At 52.0% G+C, this 26,691-nt stretch overlaps 1 protein-coding gene across 5 annotated transcripts; it reads right to left on the minus strand.

Moving 5' to 3' along the window:
• Positions 1 to 552: 552 nt before the first annotated feature.
• Positions 553 to 26,291, minus strand: ADAMTSL2 (ADAMTS like 2). 5 transcript variants are annotated; one of them, XM_088065911.1, is made up of 19 exons: positions 26,147 to 26,291; positions 24,499 to 24,610; positions 23,512 to 23,654; positions 22,851 to 22,923; positions 22,376 to 22,478; positions 20,649 to 20,794; positions 20,423 to 20,546; positions 19,382 to 19,462; positions 18,074 to 18,249; positions 16,826 to 17,168; positions 15,756 to 16,137; positions 12,234 to 12,334; positions 10,281 to 10,407; positions 7,442 to 7,655; positions 5,655 to 5,810; positions 3,848 to 4,018; positions 3,526 to 3,702; positions 2,525 to 2,669; positions 553 to 1,347 (listed from the first exon to the last, which is right to left on the minus strand). In XM_088065911.1, exons 2-19 carry the CDS (start codon positions 24,607 to 24,609, stop codon positions 1,229 to 1,231), a joined length of 2,892 nt encoding a protein of 963 aa, XP_087922037.1. In that variant the 5' UTR covers position 24,610; positions 26,147 to 26,291; the 3' UTR covers positions 553 to 1,228. The 5 variants fall into 5 exon arrangements, with proteins under 5 accessions (XP_087922037.1, XP_014113435.1, XP_014113434.1 ...); XM_014257960.2 differs by having other exon boundaries at positions 16,904 to 17,168; positions 22,851 to 22,926; XM_014257959.2 differs by having other exon boundaries at positions 22,851 to 22,926.
• Between the last annotated feature and the right edge of the window lie 400 nt (positions 26,292 to 26,691).

The raw sequence follows: 26,691 nt of genomic DNA on the forward strand, positions 1-26,691 counted from the left end.
AAAAAAGAAGAAAAAAAAAAAATAAACTACTTTGACATGGGTTTTGAGGTTTGATTTTTTTCTGGGGTTTTTTTTTTTTTTTTTTTTTTTTTTTTGCTCTTGCAAAAATTTGGGGTGGTGTTTGCAAAGCTCTCAGGAGCTCCCTGCTGCTGAAGGAGGGTTGCAGCAGCACTTGAGGTGCACACAGAAGTTTGGGGGATGCTAAAGAGCCTTTGGCTCGGTGTCTGGGGATCACTCCAGTAAAAACACAGAGCAATAACCTCTTGGGAACCCAGAAAGGCCCTTTTCTTACTGGCACCATATGAAATCTCTTTGCTCCCAAACCCCTGAGGAGCTTCAGGGCTGCAGCTTCTAAAGCCACATGAACCCCAAAGGGACCCCAAAAGTCCCAAAATCACCCCACTTTTGGGACTTTTCCCTGCATCACTGTCCAAGGAGCTGTCATTGCCCTGATCTAAAGCTGCTCTGCCTCCCCTGGGCACCAGCAAATCCCCAGCCCCAATTCCAGTGTTCCCAGCACTCCACTACAAACTGGAGAATAAAACAAAATACCACCATAAATATGACAACTTTATTAAAATATACATATGAGTACAAATTAATGATTATGTGGATAAAGTTCATTGTCTGTAAACAAATATATTAAAAAAGAGCACGTCTTTTTTGTGATATAAAGTGCAGTTATGTTTCCATATTATATACAATATGTCAGCATTGGGGGGCGGGTTTTAAGGACTATGAAACTAACATTTGATTATAAGATAAAATTCTCTGAAAAAGTATACACCTACATATTACAACAAAGGGCTTGAGTTAATTTAACGAAGGAGGATCAGCTTGCCACCACGTTAATTCATCTAACGAGAGCGTGCAGGTGTCGGGATAAATCAGGAGAGTGGCACCAAGCCCATTTTGTGAAGGGAAACTTGCACTTCCCAGAGTTCACACCTTCGCCTCGCCAACCCCAACCTTGCACCAAGGGAGGAAACCAAATGACAAGACCTTGGGTGTAGCTGGAGTCTGGGGGGAATCAAATATACACGACTTTATGTACAGCTCTGATCCCAGGGGGCTCCCAACGTCCAGCAGCGCCGTCCCTCTGCTCAGGACCAGGAGAGGAGTTCTGCTTCAGTGGGGACACAAAAGCCAGGCCAAAAGCATCCTTGTCAGCAGCGTGTGGGACGTGTGGCTGAGTGGGAGGTGGAGCCCTGGCCAAGGCAGGCCGGCCCTAGGAGTGGGGTGCGCGGCAGGAGCGGCAGCAGGCTTTGCTGTAGTACCAGTGGCTGCACAGGTTCACCTTGATGGCCAAGGCACAGTTGGTTCCTGCCTGGTCCTGGCAGCTGTCGTCTTAGGGAGGGAAAACACAAGGCATGGCAAGGGAAACGAAAAAGAAAATGAAGAGTTGTGAGGTTGTGAGCTCATTTTTCCCCCCTACACAGCTCCAAACACGATGGGATGAGCAACAACATCATCCCAGCTGTGGCTGTCACCTCCCTGACATCCCCTGGAAGACACCATGGAGCTTCTCCGTAAGTATCATTGTCAGCCTGGGCAAAGGCAGGAGCAGGCTGAGCTGTTCCTTCGCACCTGGCCAGGTTTGGGGAGTTTCATTTGGTCCCAGCCCTGAAGCTCAATGTCTTTGCTGTAAAACAGAGCTGCCCAGGGACTGCTGGAGCCACCAAGGCACTGAGTTGTCCCCAAGTCAAGGGCTTCTCCAGGCAGGGATTCACAATTTCTATCCCAAAGAGGCTATTTGAGAAAGGGAAAGGGAATCCCTTTCACATCCAGAGTTAGGAGCAAGTGAGATGCTGGAGACAGGGATGAGGCCAGAGGCTGCTTCAACACTCTCCCAACTCCTTTCAGTGCAAGATTTTGCTTCAAACCCATAGGATTTATTCTTAAATATATATGTTTGTTTGTTTTTTGTTTAAAATCCATAGGATGCATGAAACCAGGCTGCTCCCAGGGCAAGGTAGCCATGAGGCAACTCCCAAGCTCCATGCCCCATCCCAGATCCCAAGGGAACGGGCAGCCAAGCTGAGCCAGGAGCTGGCCCCAAATCTGTCTCCCATTTTCATCCTTTTCTTCCACACTGTCCTTATTCCCAAATCCTATTAAAGGATTAGAACTGCGTGTTTGCTAAAGATCACAGGGACTCAGAGCCAGCAGATGAGTCAGATAACGAGATAGTTACAAATCCCACAGGACACCTGAAGACCAAAAATCATTAAAATAATGTAACAGATGGAACTTCCTCAGCTCTACAGGAGCAGCAAGCAAATCAGCTCTCCAAAGGCCCCTTTTATCTTCAGGTCAGAGCATGATTCTTCTGAGCTCTCCTCTTAATTTATCTCCAGAAAGAGCCAGTTCACAGCCCCGCCATGACTTGGGCACAGAGGGAGAGCTGTGCCCGTACATCCTCCCTGGGATGATTATCCAAACAGGGGCAGTGGAAGGTAAGATGCTGGCGGTGCTGCTTGGAGGGATCCATGGGAAATCAAGGCCGTGGGGCAGTGGGGCTCACCTGGTGGCTCCGTGGGGCAGGGCTGGAGGTCACAGGTCTGTTTTCCCACCGGCTTCACCAGTGGGTCACAGCCCCGCACGATGTCCTTGCCTTGGTAGCACTTCACATCCCGCATCCTCACACCGATCCCACAGGTTTTTGTGCACTGGGGGACAGAGACAGGGGATGAGGCAAGACCCTGCCATCCCAGGGGACTGTGCTGAGCCGGAATCTGCTCATTGGAGAGGTTAGGGCAGGAGGAGAATGCTGCATCTCTATGCCACACAGCTGTCCCCTTGCTCTGTCTTTGCTGCCAGCACCGTCAGCTTCTGCCCAGGGGCAGGTGGATGTGGCACTGACATCCTCCCACCTCCTGCTGCCCTTCACAAGGGACCACAAACGAGCTGGCCCAGTCCAGGTGATGCTTTGTAGAACATGGGTGGCCATGGAAGCCTCAGAGCAGCAGGAGTGGGGTTGTGGAGTTTCTGCTGGGCCCAGCACTCACTGCCTGCTGCCCTTTGGATGCCTTGTGGAGCTGGGATTACAGCAGGGCTGCTTTGTCTGACTATAGGGCTTGCAAGACTAAACAAAATGAGGCTCCTGGAGCTGGGATCAGGGAGGCTGCACCCAGAAGGGCTTTCAGGAAGCCCATGCTCCCTCAGCTTGGACGCTTGCTCACTGAACCCTGCCTGGTTTTGGGTTCTGCAGGGTGATGGGGCATCATCCCATCACAGCATCCCCAAATTCTGCATCCCCAGGGCAGCCACCCCCAGTGCACCCCCAGCCACACTCCCAGGCACCAGGGGAAAAAAAAAATAAAGAAAATATAAAATAGCCACAGCTGGCTCCAAACATCCCCCCTCAGTCCTGCTCTCCCTGAGCACAGACAGCCCCAGCTGCGCCATGGCAGGGCAAGCTCTCTGCCCTCAGGGACCACGTCCTGCAGAGCCTCACCCATCTCCTGGGGACCTGTGCTGCAAAGAGATGGGGCAGCACCCCCTCGGGGCTCCCTCCCCACTCACCTCGGACCAGGGTGTCGTGTACCACTTGAAGCAGGGCCGCTCAAAGCACGTGCTCTCCTCCACGGGCTTCTTGGCCACGTCACAGTCAACGGTGTTGCGGGTCTTGATCTTGCCATTGACAATCTCCAGGCAGAGCACGATCCTCTTCTTCACGCCACGGCCACACGTGGTGTTGCACTGCAGGGTCACGAGCAGGGCCTCCTGAGAGCTGCACACCCCACCCTGACCCCTCCGAGGGCACCCCAAACCACGGGAGCTGCACACCCCAACACCCCACCCTGACCCCTCCGAGGGCACCCCAAACCACGGGAGCTGCACTTACCCGCTCCCAGTCCTGTGCCAGCCAGTGTGAGGGGCAGTTCTTGTCCCCGCAGGGGTGGATGGCCAGGGGCTTGGTGTCCAGGTTGCACTGGGACTCGGGCACCACGCGCCCGTCGCTGGTTTTGCAGTACACGTGCCGGATCATCCTGCCCTGCCCGCAGCCGCCGCTGCACTGCAACCACAGCGGGCACTCAGTGCTGGGGATCCATCCCTGACCCGGGGATCCATCCCTGACCCGGGGATCCAAACCTGACCTGGGGATCCATCCCTGACCTGGGGATCCATCCCTGACCCGGGGATCCAAACCTGACCCGGGGATCCATCCCTGACCTGGGGATCCAAACCTGACCTGGGGATCCATCCCTGACCCGGGGATCCATCCCTGACCTGGGGATCCATCCCTGACCCGGGGATCTGTCACTGACCTGGGGATCCAAACCTGACCCAGGGATCCAAACCTGACCTGGGGGTCCAAACCTGACCCGGGGATCCAAACCTGACCCGGGGATCCAAACCTGACCCGGGGGTCCAAACCTGACCCGGGGATCCAAACCTGACCCGGGGATCCATCCCTGACCCGGGGATCCATCCCTGACCCTTCCCACAACAGGGACAGAGCCCTCCCAGGGCTCGGCTGCCTCCCCACACCTGCCTTCCCCAAATTCCAGAGGGATTTTTGGGGCTCAGCTTAAAACAGCCACAGGAAAGCTCAGCGGATCCTTCCTGCGGCCAACAGAGATTCCATCAACACGGAATCACAGACTGGTTTGGGCTGGGAGGGACCTTAAAAATCATCTTGTTCCAACCCCTGCCATGGGCAGGGCCACTTTCCACTAGCCCAGCCCATCCAACCTGGCCTCGGACACTTCCAGGGATGGGATATCCACAATTTCTCTTGGCAATCTGTGGCAGGGCTCAGCCCCAACACCCAGCATCTCTCAGGGCAGGCAAAAGGGAAAGCGAGCAGGGAACCCTGGGGTGGTTCCCAAAGAGGCCAAGGCAAAGGGGAACAAGGAGGTGGCTGCAAATGTTCAGTCCCCAGTGCCCTGAGCAGCCGGTGCTCCCCGGCGCTTCCGTGGTTGCTCTTGCAGAGACTCTCAGTGTTTCCTAGCGCTGCTGCTGCCATGGAAACTACTTATTTTTAGCTGATGTGAATGTATCAAAACCGGGGTAAAAATAGCTTGGGATGGAGGGGGTCTCTGGAGCAGAACTGTGCGGGAAGGGAAAAAGCTGGGGGGGAGGAAAAAATAAAAAAAAAAAAGAAAAAGAGAATACAAAATAAGGAGGGAAGAAAATTAGGGAAAGGGAGGAAAGGATGAAAGAGAAAAGGTAAAGTGGGGAAAGGGAAAAGAGAAAGAGGGAAAGGGGAAAATAAAAAAGGGAAAAGAGTTAAAAGGTTCAATTTCTGGGCATGGAGCATCAGCATTGCCAAGGAATGCTGTGCAGCAGACAGACAAGAGGATTTTGACACCCACTAAGGCCCTCAGCCCGATCTCTCAGGGTTTAACCCCTGCTGTACCACATCCCCCACAAGGCAGGAGCCCGGGGGGAAGCAACAGGATCCACTGGGATGCTGGATCACCCCCAGTGCCCGAGCCAGGCTGACTCAGAGTGGCAATGCTGGCAGAGGTGACACGGGGAGAGCCAGAGCAGTGGAATTCCTTGGGGGTCAGCTCCCAGCACAGGCTGCCTGCAGGTTTGTTGGAGCTGGGACCTGCCAGGGATGATGAGCTCAACCCCAAAACCCTCAGCATCAGGGACAAGCCGGGCTGTGCTGGGACACGACGGCCACTCAGGCGGGGTCTCACCGGTCCCCAGTCGGACACTGTCCACTGCCGGTCACACGGTGGCCCCGTGCAGTTCTTCTCGGCCAGGGGCCGGGCGCTGGCATCACAGAGCTTCTCCTCCTCCGAGCAGCGGATGTCCCTGATGACCACGCTCCGCTCCCCGCAGCGGGCCGGGCACTGCGGCCAGGGGACAGGGACACAGCATCAGCCGGGGCTCCACGGCAGCTGCTGCCTTCAGCCTTGACATCTTCCCCCCACCCCAGATTTTAACATCAAACTCTAAAAGCACACGTTGAAAATGCACGATTGGCTTCCCCAAACCCCCTCAATGGCTTCAGCTGCATCCTGCCCAAGTGCTGTGCTCTCCAACAGGTGATGCCAGGGCAGGGAAACTCAAGGCTCCAGGAATGCCTGCTCAGAGCTGAGCAGTTTTAGCTGTCACTTGTAGACAGGGTGAGATCTCCCTCACCTCCCTCCCAGGAACAGCCAGCTCCTTTCCATCTCTTGGAGAATGTTTTTTCCCCCCTGACTGCACGACTGAGATTTTTATGCTGTGGATAAATTTGGCACCATGCAGCCCAGTGACATTATTTAGAACTGGATTTGAGTTACTACAGTCTCTCACACACATTACATTTGCTCCATGCATAACGTAAAGCAGGGAAAAGTGTCAACAGCACAGGGCCCAGACACACTGTGCCGAGATGTTAATCCTCAGAGCCCTGAAATGTGCTTTTTTTAATGCCTATTTCCCCAGCCAACTTGGCACCCCAGCTCTGATGGGATCCAAAGGAGATTAGCTTTGCTGCTGGCTAAGAACAATCTACTCCAGCACTGTCTCAAGCAATCTGTCCCTGGCAAATGCTGGAGGAGAATACAGATTTCTGTAAAATAAACCACTCCAGTTTGTTATGCTGGACAAAATAATGGTCCAGCATGTGCTCAGGGAGCTCCTCTCTACCAGCTGGGAAAGTTAAAACATCCTGCACCACAAGGGAATGCACCAGCCCCTCTGTCAGCTCCAGGGAAATGATGCACACCGGCTTGCAGGGAAATGGAGATGTTTAAATTATGACTAAGAAGAGTTTTTGGGAGCTTCCCAGGAGGAAGAGCCATATTCCTTGTGATGCAAACCATGGGGCAGGCTGGTACCCACAGAGAGCTTGGCTCAGAGCTCACCTGCTCTTGCTTAGATGAGGTCTGTGCTTGATTTGGGAAGAGGCACCCTGAGGAAGCAGCACTGGTTTGGTTGTTTCCATGAGTTCGTGTTTTTAAGGGATGTGCTGGAGCACTGTCCATGCTTGGGAAGGGATTCAGGGACACAAACCCTCTCCACAGGTTTTCCCAAGCAAAGCAGTGGAAATCTGGAGCAGGGGCAGCACTGTGCCTCCCCACACATCTGCCAGTGGCTTTGGGGACTGGCTAAAGGCACAGCTAGGGAAAGGTTTCATTCTGCATGTGATGCAGGGGAATTGGAGCTGAGGAAGGGACGTTTTTAGGGATGTAATTGATGTGTGAGTTGGGATCACCTTCCTGGCACGTTGGATGTGAAGAGGTTGCCAAGGAAATACTAATGGGGAGGTCTGAGCCATGGGCTCCTGCCCTACCTGTCAGTGACCAATGGCAGTGGCATCCCATCCTAAACTGGAGCCAGAGCTTCATTTTAGGGGCAAAAATACTGATGCACATTGATCCCCGTGCAGTGACTGCAGCCGGTGTATCCCGAGAGGCCGACGGCTGTGGCTGGCTACGGACAGGGATAAATGGGGAAAGGGGGAGAAGCCCAGGGAGGGGTGGGCAGGACTCACCTCAGACCACTCAGACATCTCCCACTGGGGCCCACAGGCCGGGTTCTTGCAGACCTTGCGCTCGTCGGGCCGGGCGATGTCGGCGGACTCGCACAGGTCGCTGTAGACGGAGCTGTCGAAGCCGGGGGAGATCATCTTCCAGCAGCGCACGATGCGGAACTGGTACCCCTCCCCGCACGTCCGCGAGCACTCGCTCCAGCTGCTCGTCTCCCACCTGGGCAGGGAACAGAGCCTGTCACCCTGCTGCAGCATCCCATGGGAAAGCCCTGCCTGCCCCTGGCTGCGCCGGGTGAGCTGTGGCTGCCCCGCCAACACACCAGAGTTTTTCCCAAGGGATGGGAAGCATCAGAATATATTGGGCTCACCCTGCAGACCCCAGCTCATGCCTGAAGGTGAAACCGGTCAGGAGGAAGGGCCTGGCCCAGTGTCCTCAGTGACAACCAGTGTTTGTCACCGTGGCTCTGCCAGCACATTTCCCCATCAGGCTTTTTGCCTGTGTTTGACCTCTCCTTTTTGCCTGCTTAGCTGAGGACACGCCACCCATCTCCCTGCAGATGCCAGCAATAATGCCACACAGAGCTGCCTGAGCCCCAGTGGGACACAGGCTCGTGTCCCACCATCAGTGTGACTCTGCTAAGCACATGTGACAGGCTGGAAGAGCCGGGATCTGCTCCAAGCACTGCCTGTCCTTCACTGCCACCCTGTCCTGAAAAGAGAAGAGCAGCTTGTAATCGAAGGAAAAAAACATAAAAGGTCAAGTTTTTTACAGTATTACTATATTACTATATCTATTATATTTTTATATATTTATTTTATATATTATATTTATATATATATTTATTTATATATTTTTATATATATGTATATATGTATATATTATATATATTATTATACAGCATTGCTATAATATTATAGCAATTAAAGAATGAGCTAAAAATCTGAATGGATCAGAATTCCCAGCTCCTCTGAGGTCCCCCCAGGTTCCCACTGCTGCTGTTCTCCAAGTGGGAGAGCCCCAGCCCTGGCTGCCCCAGCCCTCACAGCCCATATGTGGCTCCAGGTACGACAAGCAGCTGTAGGGACCTTTGGAGATGGCATTTGGAGATGTCATTTAGAGGTGTCACCTAACTTCAGAAGAGAAATGAAACAAAGGTCTTCCCCATCCAGATCACGCAAAATTAACATTTTTTTTTTTCTTTGGAAAGCTTTGCCAGCCCAAGCATCTTCCTGCCTGCCCAAGTGCTGGTGGCTACCTTATGAGCTCCCAGTGCTCCCCAGCTGAAGTCACTGTAAATCACAGAGCAGCTCTTCTCCCTCACACTGCAAGCCCCTGAAGCTGGAACAGCACAGCCATAGGGAGGGACAGCGTTAGGAAGGACTGGTGGGAGAATCTAAGCACAAAAAGTACCCTAATGCTTGTTTTACAAAATGACAACAGAGATTCCAGCCCCCATGGTGCCCTCAGGGTGGGTGCAGCAGCACCATTCACCTCCCCAGCATTTTTCTTGCCTCAGTTGCAGCCTGCCCTGGCTCTCAGCCCTAACATGAGAGTTTCCAGGAGATCTACATCATGTCCTACCTGTCCTCCTTCACAATCACCTGAGCACTCTCCAGGAGCCATCCCTGGTGATGGCATCACTGGGCTCTTGCTTTGTCCTGTTCACACCATTCCAGGGTGTGGATCTCTGGATTTACTCCTCCTTTTACTCCTCCCATACCATCACAGTCACACAATAGAGTGCCCTGAGGTGGAAGGGATCCACGGGGCTCCAGGACCTGCACAGACACCCCAACAATGCCACCATGTCCCTGAGAACCATGTCCCAACACTCCTGGAGCTCTGTCAGCCTTGGGGCTGTGCCCATTCCCTGGGGAGCCTGAGCAGTGCCCAGCACCCTCTGGGGGAAGAACCTTTCCCTGATGTCCAACCTAAATCTTCTTGACACATCTCCAGCCGTTCTGTGGGTCCTGACATTGGTCACTGGAGAGAGGAGATCAGTGCTGCCCCTCTATGACCCCTTGTCAGGAACTTGTAGGGTGTAATTAAATCTCATTCTCCTCTAGGCTGAACAAGCCAAGTGACCTCAGCTGCTCTTTGTATGGCCCCTCTACACCCTTCACCACCCTCACAGCCTTCCTTTATCCCTTTCCTTTCTGGTGGCACCCAAAACTTCACACAGGACTCGAGGAGAGGCTGCTCTAGCACAGAGCAGAGTGGGACAATCCCCTCCCTCTGCCAGGCAGGGGTCTGTCCTGCCAAACCCCCTGTGACCAGCAAACCTCCCAGCCTGCACAGCAGCACTGGGGCTGTCCAGGGCTGGGCAGTGTGGCTCTGGACAGCCTGGCTCCAGACAGCCTGGCTCCGGACTGTGGTCACTGCTTGGATTAAGAGCCACATCAGAAGGAAAACTTTCCAAAGGATTTCCAGCACAAGTTCCTCTCCACACCAGCTCTTGCCCCAACACAAGCAAACCTCAGTGATGTCTGGGATGCTGAAGGGATCACAGGGCTGGGCTTGTGGCACAGTTTGCAAGCCCAGCCCCTCCACCCAATTCACTCACACATTCTCCATGTGCCAGGCAGGGCAGGATGATCCTGCACTGCTCAAAGCTGGACTTGCTGGGAGCCCCAGGTGCCAGCTCTGCTGGGATTTATGGAAGTTTTAACCTGACAGCTCAAACTAAAGCACTCAGGAGGAAATTCTGGCTGCTTCCCAGATGGAATTAAGGGAGGAGGGATGGGAGTGCTAAGGGTCCCCTAAATCCATGGCAACCCTCCCCAAAGACATCCAGGGCAGAGAAAGCACAGAGACTCCAGGAGTGCCCTGCGCAGGAGGTACCTTGGCTGGCACTCCCTCCCAGCACAGAACTCATGGATGGGCTCGGGCCGGGTCATGGCATCACAGTAGGTATCGTCCACCTCGATCCCATCATAGCGAACACACATGGCGTAAGTGGACATCACTCCTGGGGTCAAAGAGAACACACACACACAGCTTGGTGAGCTGGACAGCCAAACTCTCTTCCTGCTGTTGTTTTTCTAATTTTAGCTGCATTTCTCAAAACTTCCTCCTGGTGGAAAGCAGTGAGTTGGACTTTCTGTTCTGTGGGATGGGAGGGAATATCACAGTGGCCACCCCACCAGTCTGAGCAGTGTGGTTGAGTTTGGCCAGCTCAGAGGAGGGCATGGCCACCCCTGCCAGGGCTTGCCACCAAAACCAATATATGACTAACATATTTTTATAGGAAATACTCAGGGCCACGAGCCTGCTCAGCAGCTCCCACCCTGCCAGGTTGGTGGGTGGAGGCAACAGCAAATGGTCCCCAACCCGCTCCATCTGCCCCCTCTCCCTGTGCTTTACACCCTCTTTGCACCAGGTGCTCCCCAGGTGCATCCAGAACTCCAGGCCAAGGCAGGGATCCTGGAGGTTTGGCAAGGAAAGCCCTGCCCTTCCTGCTCCCCCTCCAAAGGAGCAGCAGGCGGTGCTGTCAGAGCGAGACCTTTCCCCACACAGCCTCCCGTGCCAGAGTAAATGTTGGGAAGTCCATTCTGGGAGCTGGCTAGGGACCAGGAGGCTGCTCTGGCTACAGGTAATAAGAATTGCAGCTCTGGGGAACATATGGTTTACATGAAACTAAAATAAGATCTACAGCTCTTGACATGGCCTTGCCTCTGCCATACGTCAGTGAGAAAAGGCAGCGAGGATGGAGAAATTTGAGTTAAACCTCTCTTGGCTTGCTGCAAACCAGGGCAGAGCAGGCTGGCCCAGCCAAGGGGGAAATTTGTCCAGAGGGGATCAAAGAAGTCAAAAATGTCCTAGAACATGTGGGTGATGGGATCTTGGGGAAAGGGGCAGCTTGCAAAGCTCCTGCTGCCAGCATGAGGCTGCTGGACAAGAGCAAATGCTTAAAACGTAAAATCCTCGCATTTGATCTTTCAAGAGATGTCCCTGAGATTGTAAACTCCTCTCTCCCACTCCTTTCCCTCCTTTTAATTCCAGAAGCACTGCAGGTTCTGGATAATTTCAGGGCAGCACAGACAAGTGCACGACCCACACGCCTGATTCATCCCAAAGGATCAACAGGAGCCCCTCACCAAGGGGTGAGGGAGGAGATCAGGTGCCTTGAAGCTTTTCAGGGGGAAAAAAGGAGGAATTTATGCAAAAAGAGTGAATTTCTGCCCTGAAGAATAGAGGCTCAGTTTCGATATCCCTGGCATCTCTGTCACTGTTCCAGATTTACACCCTCACAGCTGAACTAAGGCTCCAGGGTAGAAGGAGTGGGAGAAACAAAACATAATCAAAAAGCCAAATGCTATTATGTTTCCTGCCAGAGCTGAACAATCTTTAAAATTTCTCTTTGCAGGGAAGCAGCTGAACTTTTCAAATGCCTTGAAACTGTCAAAAAGGTGAGGAAAGAGGGAAAAAAAGGAGGCTCAGCACAGGTTTGGGGACCCTGCTGAGCCTCGGGGAGGGAGCACAAAGTGATGGGAAGTGAAGGCAGTGCTCAGAGCTTCCCAAAGGAAGGGTGTTTGGGGGGATGATGGACACACTGGGCACCAACTCCTGGTCCTCAACACACCTGAGAGGTCAGTGGGCTTTGCATGCTCAGCCCCCAGCTCCTCTCCCCACCTTGGCACCCGGGCACAGCAGAGCTGGGGTGGTTCTAAAACAGGGCTCAGGAGATCCCCTAAACATCACCAACTCCTTCCCATCCCTAACAGACATAAAATGGACTCACACACCAGGTGATTTCAGCAGGTTGTGCAGAATTTGGCTGCTTCTTTTAACTACCTGTGGTGCATGTAGAGCTGCAGGGTTCATGGGAGGAAAGCTTCCACCTGTACATGTCAGCAGCACTCACACCTTGGCCCTTTTTTAACTTCAATCTGTTTCTAGCGATAAGCAAACAAAACAAAACAACAAAAAAAAAGAAAAAAAAAGAAAAGAAAGAAACAAAACAAAACAAAAAAAAGGCATTTACAAGGCGAGCGGTGACAGCCCACGACAGACACACACATCTGGCTGCAGTTCGGTTGGGTTTGGGTTTGGGGGGGGATGTGCTTGGTTTGGCTTTGGTTGGGTTTGGTTGTTCTGATTTTTTGGGAGGTTTGTTTGTTTGAATCAATTTTTTATTTTTTTTAGTTTCACAACATACCTGTCCTGAGCCCCAAGTAGAATCCCCAGCCTGGTTAGAGGCAGAGCTTCCACTGTCTAGAAATAGAGAGAATGGGATAAAAATACCCACAAGTAGAAACAGTTCAGAATTTAACAAAGTTTGCATTTTCTGCTCAAATACACCTGGCCCTCGGCACACAGTGACTAAAGGTGCAGTATCTCCTCCCCTGCATCTCCAGGGCTGGGCAAACCCACTCGTGCTGCTCAGAGCAGCAGAGATTTTGGCTGCTCCAATCTCCAAAAGCCAGCACAGGAGTTTCTGAGCTCTCCCCTCAAAGCCCACTGATTTTTGCCACTCTGTTTTTGGTGTGATTTATTTGGCTGGCTGTCGGGTGGGGAATTTGGATCTCTCAGTTCCACGCTGTGCTCAAACACAGAATGCCACGGGGAGAGGAGTAACAGAGTCAGCCTGGGGTGAGAAAAAACATTTATCCAAGCAAGAATTGCAGCTGCTCCCTGTGCTGGGAGGGGGAACACCTCAGGGATACTGCACCTTTACAACAAAAGGCTTCGGTTCTGTTCTCATACCTTTGTCCAAACCCTTGAAACAGCTACACTGGAATAGTGTACAAGGTTGTATCCTCACATCCAGTTGTCTCTGGCCTGGCAGGATATGCAGCTTGTATGATTTCTAGGCAGCAGAAGCTCTGAAATTGCCTTATTTAGTTGTTTGTAAGAAAAAGTTGTGGTCCATCTATCAAATCAACCTTTAAAAGGACACTGTTGAGAATCCAGCCATTTCCTTTCCAACCCACCCTCCTTACACCGCCAACACTGAGCCTCCAGAAGGATTAAAAACAACAATCTCATTTTCCCTGTTGATTTTGCCTCTGTCAGTTTGGCAAATGGTCATTTCCTGCACTTGAAATGGAAATGAAATTAATGTGACTTTTTTTTTTTTTTTTTTTTTTTTGTGGAAAAATAATAACCTCAGCTCATTATAACTAATGTTTTATCTGCCACAGCAGCTCTGCCTGGGAACCCACACCAGCTCCTGATCCCTGCCCTGTGCCACCAGCTGCCACCCAGCCAGGAGAGGGCTCACAAATGACACTTGTCATTTAAACATAGTCCACATCTGCTTTTTGTACTTTAATTTGCCTGGAAATGTTACCCATATCCTCCAGTCCATATCCTGCCCTCCAAGGCATAAAAGCAAACACCAAGTTATCCTGTGACCAGAACTCCTCTGTCTTGAAAAGGAGAATTCTTCAAAATAAGCTTTATCCCACATCTGAGGACAGTAAATCTTTCAACAGTGTGCCTTTAGTGTATGTGGTCCTAAATAAAGAGCTTCTATGCATGACAAGGTCCCAGGGACAAGATCTTTCCAGAAGAATCAGAATTTGGGCACAGGGCATCATTCAGCTCATTTCCAGCAAAGACAAAACTGCCACTTTGTTCTCCTCTAAATGCAGACAGCAGCCCATTGTCCAACAAAACTGTGGGCATTTTCTCTTTTATTTTAATTTTCCTCTTTATTATGAGCTAAATAATAAAGTCACACATTTGTTTCCCAAGCTTTCAATCTGCTTTTCAAGCAAGATACAGCACCAAAAATCAGCGCCAGTCCCTCACCCTTAACTGAGCTCTGGGCTGCCCCTTTTCCCAAAACAGTTTTCACAGCAGAGGAATAACCCTGACAAATGTACACAAACACCACAAATCAGCATCCACAGTCCCTGGCTCCCATTTCTGTGTTTTATTTCAGTTTTTGTTTCTAAGCAAAGGGGCAAACTCGTGGTGCCTGCCACAGGCTCAGCCCTGGCTGCACACTGGGATTGAGAGTGCCTGGATCTGTCCCAGCACACCCCAGGAAGGTTTTAAAGCAGCACAAGAGCCACCAACCCTCCCATCCCAGTTGGATTTGTTTCCAGAGTGGAAATAGGACACTCCACACTGGTGCAAGGTGCTCCTGTAACTGGGTACCTCCATCTACACTACAAGGCTTCAGTAAGAAATAAACTCTCTACCTTGAGCCAGCACTGTCCCACATGGACAGACTGGTTCCAGAGAGCTGAGCTTCCCTTGTTTGTTCACCAACAGGGAATGAAAATGAACAAAAAGCCACAATCCATCCCAAACTGATCTTGGGAAGGATTTGGGAGGTCTCAAGTCCAACCTCCTGCCCCAGAACTAGGCTAACATTAACAGACTGGGCCCACAGGGCCTTGTCCTTTCCCAAGGATGGGAATCCCTCACTCTGCCTCTCTCCAGAAAAAGAGATTTTCCTTGTGTCCCATCCCTGTTTCCTCCAGCACAGTTCTGGCTGTCCCCTCCAGCTCCCCCCTTCCTGGTGGGACAACTCCAGTCCCCAGAGCTCAGGGCACACCAAACCCCACATCCCACTGTCAGTATGGGCTTTATCCCACTGTGCTGGTGCCAGCAGGAGCATTCATCCTGACCTCAGGGGCTGAGCTGGAGCTCCTCATCCCCCATTCCCACCCCGGAGATGTGTTAGTGATCACCCAGGTTAGTGATCAGTGTTACAACAGCAACTGGGCTTGAGGAAATAAATGAAAAGTTGAGGGAAGTTATACATGCAGGGGAACAATCAGGCTGGGCTGACACATCCCATCCCACCCTCTGGAAGTGAGGTGCAAGCTGCTTTGCTGCCTTCTTCTCTTCCTCCCTCTTCTTTTTGTCTCCAAACAGAGGCACCCCAGCTGCCATCCCAAATGAGGAGGATCATGGGTGGAACTCAACAGGGTGGGTGAAAAGGGGCCAGGACCAACTTCTGCTGCATTGGAACTCAGAGGAAGGGGCTGGGGAATGGGAGCAGGATGTCAAGAGAAGGCAAAAGGAAGGGGCTTCCTCATGGCCATGGCTCTGGCAAGAAGCTGTGACAGCAGGGAGCAAGGCCCCAGCTGGCAAACACCAGCATGGACTTCCCGACATGCCCACCAAGGGGGACATCGAGTTTTCCTCTTGCTTAAATGCTCTCATGACTTCCTGCTCCCAAACCTCTGGCCCTTCCTTCCCAATTAACCCCCAAGAGAACATTTTCACCATCCCCCACCTCCACTTACCTCCTGCTTCCAAAGAGATGGAAACCATGCATTGAGCACTACAGAGGGCTATTACGAGTCGAGAACAGCAATAAATTGCATTTACTGTAATTAAAGGCACGTCTCCTACCTTGCTTTGTGGGTTCTGTTCCCCTGAGGGCTGCTCATGCTGACGGTGGCGTTTGAGAGCGGTGTCTCTGCAGAGGTGTTGGTGGCTTTGCCGTTGCTCAGCTCCATGAAGGTGCTGTTGACCGAGTAGGTGACGAGGCCGTCGCTGTCCTCGTAGTCCACGTAGAGGCTGTCAATGGGTGACCCCAGTGAGTTGGTTGGGTCTCCCTGGGAGAAGATGCTGTTCATGGTCATGTTGAGCAGCAGCTCCTTGGAGTCCGACGTCTTGCCCAGCAGCTTGTCCGTGATGGCGTTCTCCAAAAGGAACTCCCTGGAGCTGAGCCTGGGCTCGAGGTCTCTGTCATCATGGTCTGTCTGGTAAGTAGACCTGGTTACGTTTGAATCTAGATTGGAGCCAACACAGGGGGGAAACCACAGTGACAACCACAAAATGCATCGAGGCTGGGAGGGAAAAGCAGCCCGGAGCAGCGGGGACACGCCGGAGCCTGAGCAGCCACGGGGGGGAGAGAGGCAGGGGATGGGTTCTGGGGAGGGGGAATTCATGGGGTTCTCAAGGGTGTGCAGCTTTGGGGGGGCTTATTCCACTATGGTGTGGCCAGAGGGGAGCTCAGGACACACCAGCACTGCCCAAAGCAATAGCAGAGGTGAAAGGAAGGTGCCCTCCTGGCCCCACAGCTCATGCAGCCATGCTGGGAAGGCACCCCAGGCACTTTGGGGGTGAGATGCCCAAGGGACTCAAATGGGAAGGAGTTGCTGAGGGTTTTGGAGGGGTGGGAGGTGACGGGAGATGTTGCGATGGGGAGTTTTGTGCGCCCAGGGCTCCCTCCTGTCCTTGGCATGGGGCAAAGCACAGCAGGGCACCAGCGGGGAGATCTCACCCAGTGTCCACCCCCCACACGCCCCCACCAGAAACCAGAATCTGAAGGGCAAAGAGGATTTGTGAGCAGAGATGTTTTAAAGAACTTTCCAAGGTTTCCAAAACACAAACCAGCAGAACCACCAGAGGTAGAAACAGAGCATTTCTCAACAAGAGCTCTGAGAAGCAGAACATTGAGGCCCAAGTCTCCTTACCTTGGGGTTGTTTGCCCTTCAGTTTTGGCTCACAGTCAATTGTTTCTGCTCTTTCATAGACCTCATTGGTTTCCTGACCTTTGCTCAAGTTTAAATCTTCCTCCGTGTCCTGCCTTCCAAACACCTGGTTCTCCAAGTCTATCCTTTCCCTGGAGATTTTCCCAAAATAGGTTGCATTGTGCTGGATAAAGCCCAATGGCACGTCTCCATCTAACTCTCGGCTCTCCTCGCTCTCCGACTCAGAGAAGGTGTAGTAGATGGGCTGTAGATTTTTTGAGTGTGGCTTCCTCAGGAGAGTGTACTCAAATGTGATGGATGGGTTCTTGCCATTTTGATTCCAGACCTAGCAATGAAATCAAGTCATTAGCGGGTGCAGGGGATTTGTGGCATGCAAAGCATGGGATTCATCTTGGACCTGACAGCTGGGGAGCATCAGTTTTGATAATTCCAGTCTGTTTTTCCTTCACAGTGCCAACTTCTTCCTGCTGGAGCCCAGCACCCTTTTCCAAGGGTTATTTGGCAGTGCTGCTGTGGGGATTAACCCCAGCTCAGGAGCCACAGGTCACACTTCCTCCTCGGCCACTGAGTGACCAGAGGCTTGGGGCAGCCACTTCACAAGACAAGACAAGTGGCTTGCAAAGCCACCTTTTGTGGCTTTATGAGGAGCACACCCTCCCCTGCAGCTGGTACACCCCACTGGGGCTGGGGACTCCCAGCTGAGGCAACCTCACATGGTCTAATGCTTTTTAAGCACCCAAGCAACGCTTCCCCTTCCAGAGGAGCCTGGGGCTACCTGGAAGATGTTAGGAGTTGGGCTCTGGCTGGCTGCCCAGAAGAAAATTAATGGACTTTTCTCCAAATACCTGGTTTTACATGGTTTGCTTTCGAGAAAGAATTGGGGTTTAAGTTTTATGCACTTGTCTAAGCTCTCTGGCCCAGTCTCTTATTTTTGCTTTTCCTGCCAGGTAACTCAGCTAAAAATGCCAAGGAGCAGAAGCTAAATCCCCTCACAGTGTCTGAGGCATCTTCTCCCTGGAGAGAGGAGCTACCAAGCCCCCATTCACTGCTCACAGCCCTGCCTGAATCCAAGAGCACTGACACAAGTGAAGTAGGGCTGGGTAAGGAACTGCTCCCACTCCCCTCCTCATGTGAAACCATGGCAGGGCTCTGCTCCCAAGCTCACCCCTTCCTCAATCCAAGGTGGATTTTCTCTTTCCCATCATGAGAACATGAGAAGTGAAAGCTCACCATTATGTTCAGCCCTTGATTTGTGGGTCCCTGGGCGACAATGTACTCAATCCCGGTCTCGTAGACATCCATGGGCCGGCGGTACTTGAACACCGTGCCTGCAATGTTGAAGTTCTTTGGACTGTCCACTTTATAGTTCCCATTGAAGAAATAGTACCCAGCTTCATCAGCCACAGCTTCAAAGGAGAGAGAACAGTCAGTGCTGCCACATGCAAGGGCAAAGCTCTGGATTCTGCCCCTGCTTTGTTCAGGGGGTAAAGTCAGAGTGTCAGAGCAATAAAACAAGAGATTCTCCTTCATGGCAATGCATTGCTCATCTGTTTGTAACACACACAATGTGAGGACATGCCCAGAGTTCTGGGCCACGTGTCTCTCCACATTTCAAACCCCTGGGTTTGTGGCTCACACTCACCCCTGGCTCCTGTCACCCCTTGGCACCAGCCCAGCAGGAACACTGAACAGTCCCAGTTCTGCAGGGAGCACTGGCCAAGGGCAGGAGCTTCCTCCTTGGGAGCTGATGTCCCCTGGGCCAGCAGTGGCCCAAGACAGGTCACCCTGAGCTAGCCCAGGGACTGGTAAAGCACATGAAGCCTTTTTCATCCATAGAATCATCCTACAATGGTTTGCATTGGAAGGGACCTTGGAGCTCATCTGACTTCTGCCACTGGCAGGGACACCTTCCACTGGACCAAGCTGCTCAAAATCTCATCCAGCCTGGCCTTGAACGCTTCCAGGGATGGGACAACCACCTTACAGAAGGCACGAGCCTCTGAGACAGCAAATGTGCTTTTCTTTGGTAGGTCTGGATTTTTCCACACTGCTCCTGAGCAGCTCTGTCACCTCATGGGTGTGTGGTCACCAACACTTCAGCAAGGCCACCTGTAGGTCACATCCCCTTGGTGCTGTTGTCACTGCACATTCCCCAGGCAGGGGAATATTCAGGGGATCACAAGGGAGGTGAAGTCACATCTGTGATCCAGCACCAGGGCGTCTGCCACACCCCGCTGAAATCCCAACAATATTCACCAACATTTTCTGCTTTAAAGCAGTCAAAGCATTGACAAACATAGCCCAGGTGCTCAGACTGCAGAGAGGAGCAACACCCTGGCTCGGACAGCAGGGCTGGATCTACATTGCCTACGGATTTAACTCATGTCTGCAACAAACAGACTCGCTGATCCTTGTGGGTCCCTTCCAACTCAGGATATTCTGTGATTCTATGACAAAACTACATCCAGCTCCACATTGGAAAAAGCATTATCCAGCATAGGCATGCATCCTAGGGAAGTACCAAGAGGTTATACACACCCAGAACATCTGCAGACTTTTTCCGTTCCACTATCTGGATATCCCTGGCTCCGGCGGGAATGTGCGTTACCAGGGAATAGCCTACGGGAAACTACGGATTAATGAAAGGAACTTTGTAACCAGCGGTCTGAGCGAAGCCCTCCTCAGGCAGAGCTGCAATCTATCTAACACACAGGCCTGGACCCGTATTTTTAATGAGCTATGGATTAAAAAGCCCCAACCCTTCATGTTTTAGGCTGCAAACAGGAGCTTATTGGTAATTGAAAAGAAGAATGTGCGAGTTGTGTCCTGGTTTATGGAGGAAAAACACATCCAAGGGGGAAAGGATTAAATTCTTACATGCACAAATATCATGTTTATCTAAATTGGTGTAAGAAGGGACATCTGCAGATGGTTTTATTAGCTAGGGAGGCTGTTGTGTGGTTGAGTACTGATCCCTGCATTAACCAGTGTTCCCAAAACCCCAGCAGGAGATGGGAGCTGGTTTCTCCTCTGGCTCCCCTCTGCTTAGCACCAGACAGGAGATGGGACAGGACAAATCCTCCCACAGCACTAAAGTTCCTGCAGTTTGCTCCATCTCACAGAGCATTAATCATAATTCCTGAATTAGATTGTTATATTTAGGACATGTAGGTTCAGCTGCTTTACATCACACTGATTTTTGAAATCCTGGTCTTTCAAGATATTGTTGCTTCCTGTTATTACAAATCGTTTATTTCCAGTCTTACTGGGTCATGAGTGTCCTGTTTTTGGCTAAATGACTAAAAAAGACTAAAATAGATACCAGCCTCTTGCATAACCCTTTTGCACCACTCATCAGAGACCTCTGGTTTCTCACAAATACCACGCAAATTTCCTGTTTTGTTTTGTTTTGAAGAAGGTTTTCTCTGCCCAGAATCACAAGCGGCATTAACACACATAGAACACGTGGGAAAAACTGAAGCTGGGCAGTTGGTAAGACCTGAAAGCAATCTACTAAAAAAATGAGTCCATTCTAAAGCCAGCCCTCTCAACTCAAGCCCTCAGTCCCCAAAGCCTTACCAAGATGAGAATTTCCTTTCCGGTAACTGCCGGTTACGTGGGTGCAGCTGCTCCCATCTCCTTGGCAAACTCCACATTTATCCAAGGTGTGGGTGGAAAAAAGAATGCCATCACAGCCAATGGGCTGAAAAATGCACAGACAGAGTGCTGAGGGTCAGGCAAACGTCGCACCCATTGCGATTCTCTGAATGCTACTAACAATATTTTTGCTATAATGTTTAACAACCTCACATTTTCCAGACACGCAAACCCCTCGGAAATCCGTGTATTTGCAGGATGTTCCATCCCTGGCCTGAACCATTAACTGTCTCTGACCATCCACAGTGGTGCAATGAAGGTCACAAGGCTTGCTAGAAATGTGAACATAGTCATCTAAGGGGAAAGGATATAAAGAGAGATTCAAAAACAGCAGAAACACCACAACTTTCATCCTACCCAAGCCAGTGAATCTCTGCCAAGCTAAACAACAGCAGAACTGCAGAGCAGTGAGGGTTCAGAAGCTGCCATCTCTTGTGGACAGACAGGACATGGCACTTGGACAGTGGGACAGCCTTTGCACAGCCTGGCAGGAAGAGATGCCCCAGGGATGCCAGGGGCAGCACAGCACCAGCCCAGGGCAGGCACTGAGGCAGCAGCAGCACTGCTTTGTGCAAGGACTCATATGTTACACAAAAACGTGCATGTTCACGTAGCAACACTTACACATGAGTTAAATTTACAGATATATTGTTGGAAATGCACATGTAGGACTATATTCAAAACCATAGCAACTCAGAGCATTTTGTAATCTATAACTTTTCCATAAACATTCACCCAAAATGGACTTAATTTGCTCTTTGCTTTCTGCAGACAACAACTGGCTGGCAGCACCCACCAGCACAATAATCCCCCATTTTACAATATCCACAGGAAGCAGATGACAAACTCGTATTTGCATCAGAACACCAATGCCAAGTGTTTGTCTCCCCCAACTCCTGAGCAGTCAGAGTCCCACTGGCCTGCACACCCAAGCAAGGCGGCATCAGTGTCAAAATATTCTGCTGCAAATTCCCCAGGAGCCACAGGAATGCCTGCTTAAACACAAAACAATTCCTGCAACGTCTCTGGTGAGTCAGCTTGAACAGCAGATGTGTTAAAGGAAATTGTCACCTTCAAGGGACAAAAGCCACCAAGGAGAAATGGCTCATGGGCCAAGTTCTGCCTTGCTGACCCTGCCAAGGCTGGCAAGCCAGGGGCTTGGTACACAGGGAAATTATTTTGATAAAGATAATTGTTCTTGAGTATGTACAGAGACCCCTCAAACAAAGTTGCAGGATATCCCATCTCTATTTTTAGGTACCCAAACGTGAATCTGAAGAACCAGAGCTCAGGAGCCTCCTCAGGAGAAGGGTCCTGGCTTCCCAGTAGCTCTAAAGCTCATCCATGGCTTGTGTTTAATGCTTGATTTTGATGGGAGTTCAGTGCCTAAAAGTTCAATAAAATCTCTGTTTCAGAGTCCCAAGTTGTTTCTGCAGTTCTGGCTCACTCCAGATGACCAAAGTGACCGGCTGCATCTCAGTGACATTGGACAGAGCACCCAGAGGGCGTGGGAGAGACCAAATATCACTGAAAACAGCAGAGCCAGCAATGGCCCTGGCTCAAAGGACACTCGTCTGGGTGAGCCTGACTGTTCCTGCCACACAGCCCATCACCCCCTGCTCTCACATCCTCCTGCAGCCTCTGGTCCCTGGGAGCTGTGACCAACACAGGCTACAGACATGAATTCATGTTGCTATTTCATTTTCAAGCTACCCTGCAGCTGCCAAACAAGCCTTTGAACTCAGGAGACAGCTGATTGTGCCTCTGAAAAACCACTTTAAGACAGCAAAGGAGGAGCCTTCCTGCGGCTGTAGCATCATAACTATCAAAATATTTGGCTGAGCATTATGAAACATACAAAGAATGTCTTGTTACCAGGATATAAAGGTTTCCATTGATACGTTCTGCCATTATACACATGGGAGTTAAATGATGAGCACTGCTCCTCTCGAAAGCTCCTTCCGTTCACAGGGCACTCCTAGAATGGGATACATTAAAATCCTGAGGGAAACAAAGTGCGGGAGAGGTTTCTGGCACATCACCACCAGCTGCAAGGAGTGTTTCTATCACCTTCCCCAGCCAGGGCCACATCCTCCTCCTCCTCCTCTTCCTCCCCCCACTGCAGGAACCCCCAGGGAACTGTTGCCAGAGCCACTCTCTGGTTTTTATGGCAAAATGCCCAAAGACCAGACACTGGTGATGGGCACCAAAGAAGGGAACCCCCAGCTGCTTGGAGGGGCAGCAGGGTGACAGCTACAATCCAAAGGGTGTCCCCTCTCCAAGGGACCCAGAAATGCCACACTTGACTTTCCACACAGAGTGTTCCCAACAAGACAAAGGATATCCTTACTTGCACTTTGCAGAGCTGGTATCTCTTGGATGTTCCAGTGCAAGTTTTATTAGCCAGCCCACTCACTGACTTCCTTCTGAATAAAAAAATGGTGGTTAGACAGGGGGCATAAATCGTTTTCCCTTGTTTAAATGCATATATTCTCTGCTTCTGTAAGGTCAGTGTCCCCACAGCAGAGCCACACAGAGGTCTGTCAGTCTCCCTGGGGCTGGTAGCAAAGATCTCTTTGGTGGTCTCAAAGGTGGCTTTGTCACCTGCATCATCAACTGTTCCAGGAGGTATCATGGGATGAGGGCCTGGGGACAAGGTTGACAAACTGGCTTTTGGCAAGCACACTGTCCAGAGAGGGAAGAGCCAGGCACAAAGCAGATGGAATCAGTGGGTCCCCAACCAGCTCTGCACCAGGGGGTCCTCGCTGCTGTGCCCCAAAACCTCGAGAACAGGCTCAGTCTGTGTCTGCTGCCCCTCTGCACCAACCCCTGCTGGAGAAACTGCAGGGCCAGCACAGGAATCACTCCTGGCAGGGATAGCCAAAGCTCAGGAGATCACCTCCTGCTCAAGCAGGGCTTGCCAGACACATTTCCATCAGAGCTTTTCTCTGAGTGGTGTCCTTTCGGGTCAGCCAGCCGCAGAGCCCCTCCCCAGCCCATGGGTGCTGTACCTCTGCCTCAGGCAGTGCCTCTCCTGGGATTTGACACCTCCCCCACAGGTCCTGGTGCACGCTGTCCACTTGGTCCACTCTCCCCACCAGTAAGCAGTGACATCTGACCCCTCCTCCAGGCTGTTGGACGTCTGTGTCAGGTCCTGCTCGGAGCACGGGGGAGGGAAGAGAAGCAGGAGTCACATCCAAACTTCACAGCCTGTGTAGGGACACCGAGGGCACCCCTCCCCTCCCAGCCTGCCCCACTCAACCCAGGCATTGCCTTCTCCAGCTGAGGTCAAGCCTGAGGTTTCCATCCCTGAATTCTTGCAATTGTGTTTTCATTACAAAATTGGAATGAAGTGGCAATATTTGGGATTCCTCAGGAAAGGAAATTCTCATTGTTTCACTCAATTGGCAAAACTGAGCTCCCAAACAACCCTAAACTCTCCGAAACTTTTGGTGCTCTCTGACTCTCGCTCCACAGAGAATTCAGGGAGCTGGAGAGCCAACTGAAGCTGAAAGCTCCACTGGAAGCTTCAACAAACCCTTGCAGAAGCCGTCTGCAGCAGGAGAGGGGGTCAGGGGGTGCCAGGGGGTGCCAGCAGGGTGAAGGATCCTGTGTGGTCTCTTTGCAAGCACAGGTTTGTCACTTCAGGGGGGGTCCCTGACACCCCCACCTCCCACACCCTGTTGTGACCATGCATCAGAGGGCAAAGGAACTGCAAATATTGCATGCAAAGTAAATGAAAGCTCCAGCCACTGCAGAGAGCAAGGAGTGATGCTCACGCAAGAGCAGAGCATGGCTCCAGAGTCCTTGAAATGCTCTGTGAATGCTCTTAGCCATGGAAGGTACAACTTAGGTTGAGCCCAGACTAAAGGGCAAGTCAGAAGTCCTCACAATTTTTGGAGACCTGGTACGTGCATAGAGCAGCTCTGCAAGCACAGGGGATTCCCATCCCAGAGCAGTTTAAAGCCCAGAGACCCCCAAAAATGTGATACTCTTACCTGAGCTATGACAAAGACAATGTTGCCCACAAGAAGAAGGGCCAGGGTGCCTTTCAGCTGCAACTGAGCACTAATGGAGATGCTGCTCCACCTCCACTTGGATATCTTCATCCTAGAAAGCAACCAAACACTGCTCTAAGCACAGCTCCCACCCAGCCCCATGACCAGCAGCAGGGGCTGCTGTGCCTGGGCTCCACAGCTTTGCTGCAGCATTCCCGCTCAGCTCTGTGACACCAACCACCAGTGACTGGAGCCTGAAGTTTTAATTAATTAATAGAAGCATTGACATGGTACAGGTTTACTCCCCAGCTCAGTTTTCATCTGTTAAACCACAGCTTTGCACTGGTTTCCAGTGGCTGCACCTGACACTGCTCCAAGCCTGCCTTGGAAAAGAGCCTGGTTTACACCAAAGCAAGCGCTGCACAGTGAGTAGCCAGAAGTGTTCCTGGATCTATAAAAGCAGTGCATTTAAATATCCCCATTTACAGGACTGCTCCTGGAAGAATGAGGTGGAAGGCTTCAAAAACAAAAAAAATGCAATTAACCATTATTCCTCCTTTTTTCATTTATTCCACTCCAATTCCCCTCGGTTCCCAGGGAAGACGTCTGTTCTTATAGAAAAGACACGACCCACAATTAAAGAGCAGAAATGAAGTATCCCAAGTGTCAGCCTTTCATCTCTTTCTCCATCTGCCTCATGAAAGAGAATAACCCAGAATGGCATTTTCTTAAATAAAACCCAGCTCAAAACCACAATAGGTTTTATTGTGAACCCCCCTGCAAGAGGCAGAAAGGAGCAGGTTTCAGGAAATCATGCTTCCAGGCAATCAAAGCAGATCGTGTCTGTAAGGAAACAGAAAGAAAAAATATCCTCCCCTAAGCTAATTTCCCTTGAAAAGCAGCTAGACACTATCTTTGGGAAGCAGGGGGGTGGGAGAGGTGCTGCTCCTGGGGAGAGAGGGCAGGACTGCAGGCCTGCAATATAAAGAACTTCTTTCCTACTCATTTTTGTTGTGGTTTTTTTCCTCCTTACAAAGGTTTTTGTAGCAGTTTTGAAATCACAGAATTGCCAGCAATACCAGCCCTGCTTTGCTGTCTGGCTTAGAAAAATTACCAGAGGGCTTCCAGGTCCCCAAATCCGCTCTGCAATCTCCCCGGGGGAGAGGTCCAGCATGCTAAAGAGACTTTCCAAGAGGCAGATCCATTGATTAATGGGAGCCCAGAGCGCTTGGCCGGGGATCCCGTGGACAGGTGGCTGAGCCTTGCCTTACACTTGGTTCTCATTAAGGCTCCCAGACACTCCTGACTCGAAGCCAATACCAGAGCGCGCTCGGAGTTTATCCTACAGGCGCTCGGGGCTGCGTGGTTCAATGAAGGGAAAATTGAGAAAGGGGGGCGGGATGTCTCCGAGCAGCATCGCGGAGCCGGTTCCGGGGAAGCCCCGCACGGGCGATGCGGGATGGGGATGCGGGATGCGGAGATGCGGGATGCGGGATGCGGGGATGCGGGGCTGGGATGCGGAGCTCCATCTCCGCGGAGCGGGCAGCGGGGAAGGGTCCGGCGGGGAGCGACCCCAGCGGGGCCGGGATGGGATGGGATGGGACAGGACGGGACAGGACGGGACGGGACAGGACAGGACGGGCCGTACCTGGAGGCGGCGGGGCCGGGCAGGACGATGCTCCGGGGCCGGGCAGGAGCGGCGGCGGCGGCTCGGAGCGGAGCGGAGCAGCGGCGGCCCCAGACGCTCCCTCCTCCCTCCTTCTCCCTCTCCGACTTCAAAGGGCAGCCAAAAGCGCCGGGGCTTCCAGCGAGGAGGAGCCGCCGCAGTGGCTCCCCCCAGCCCGCGCCGGCCGCTCTTATAGCGGAGACGGGGGGGAGGCAGGGGGGAGAGCGGGCGGAATTCACACCTCTCGGCCCGGGATGCCCCCACCCCGGTTACCCCCTCGCCTCCCCCGGCGCCGGCCCGCGGCCGCCAGCCGGTTTCCTGAGGCGAGACCGGGGGGGCACAGGCGGGGGGAGCCCGCACCGCACGCATGCGTTCCCGCTGCTCCACGCATTGCCGGGCCCCCCCGGGAATCCCAGCGAGGATGCTGAGCTCCCCCCGCTCCCCGGGGACCCTCTGGAGCATGTTCTGTTTGCCCCCACCCCACGGAGGATGCTGAGCTTTCCCCCCTCCCCGGGCACTCCTTGGGA

Source organism: Pseudopodoces humilis, chromosome 22 (assembly GCF_049639895.1).
Source record: "Pseudopodoces humilis isolate 2021_Gansu_Grassland_sample_001 chromosome 22, ASM4963989v1, whole genome shotgun sequence".
Classification (NCBI taxonomy): domain Eukaryota; kingdom Metazoa; phylum Chordata; class Aves; order Passeriformes; family Paridae; genus Pseudopodoces; species Pseudopodoces humilis.

Coding starts and splice junctions, on each gene's coding strand:
- ADAMTSL2 (XM_014257959.2), bottom strand. CDS start 24,609: ATGAAGATATCCAAGTGGAGGTGGAGCAGCATCTCCATTAGTGCTCAG. Junction 7,656..10,280: donor GGGAGGGAGTGCCAGCCAAG/GTACCTCCTGCG, acceptor TTCCCTGCCCAG/GTGGGAGACGAGCAGCTGGA. Junction 1,348..2,524: donor CTGCCCCACGGAGCCACCAG/GTGAGCCCCACT, acceptor TCCCTCCCTAAG/ACGACAGCTGCCAGGACCAG.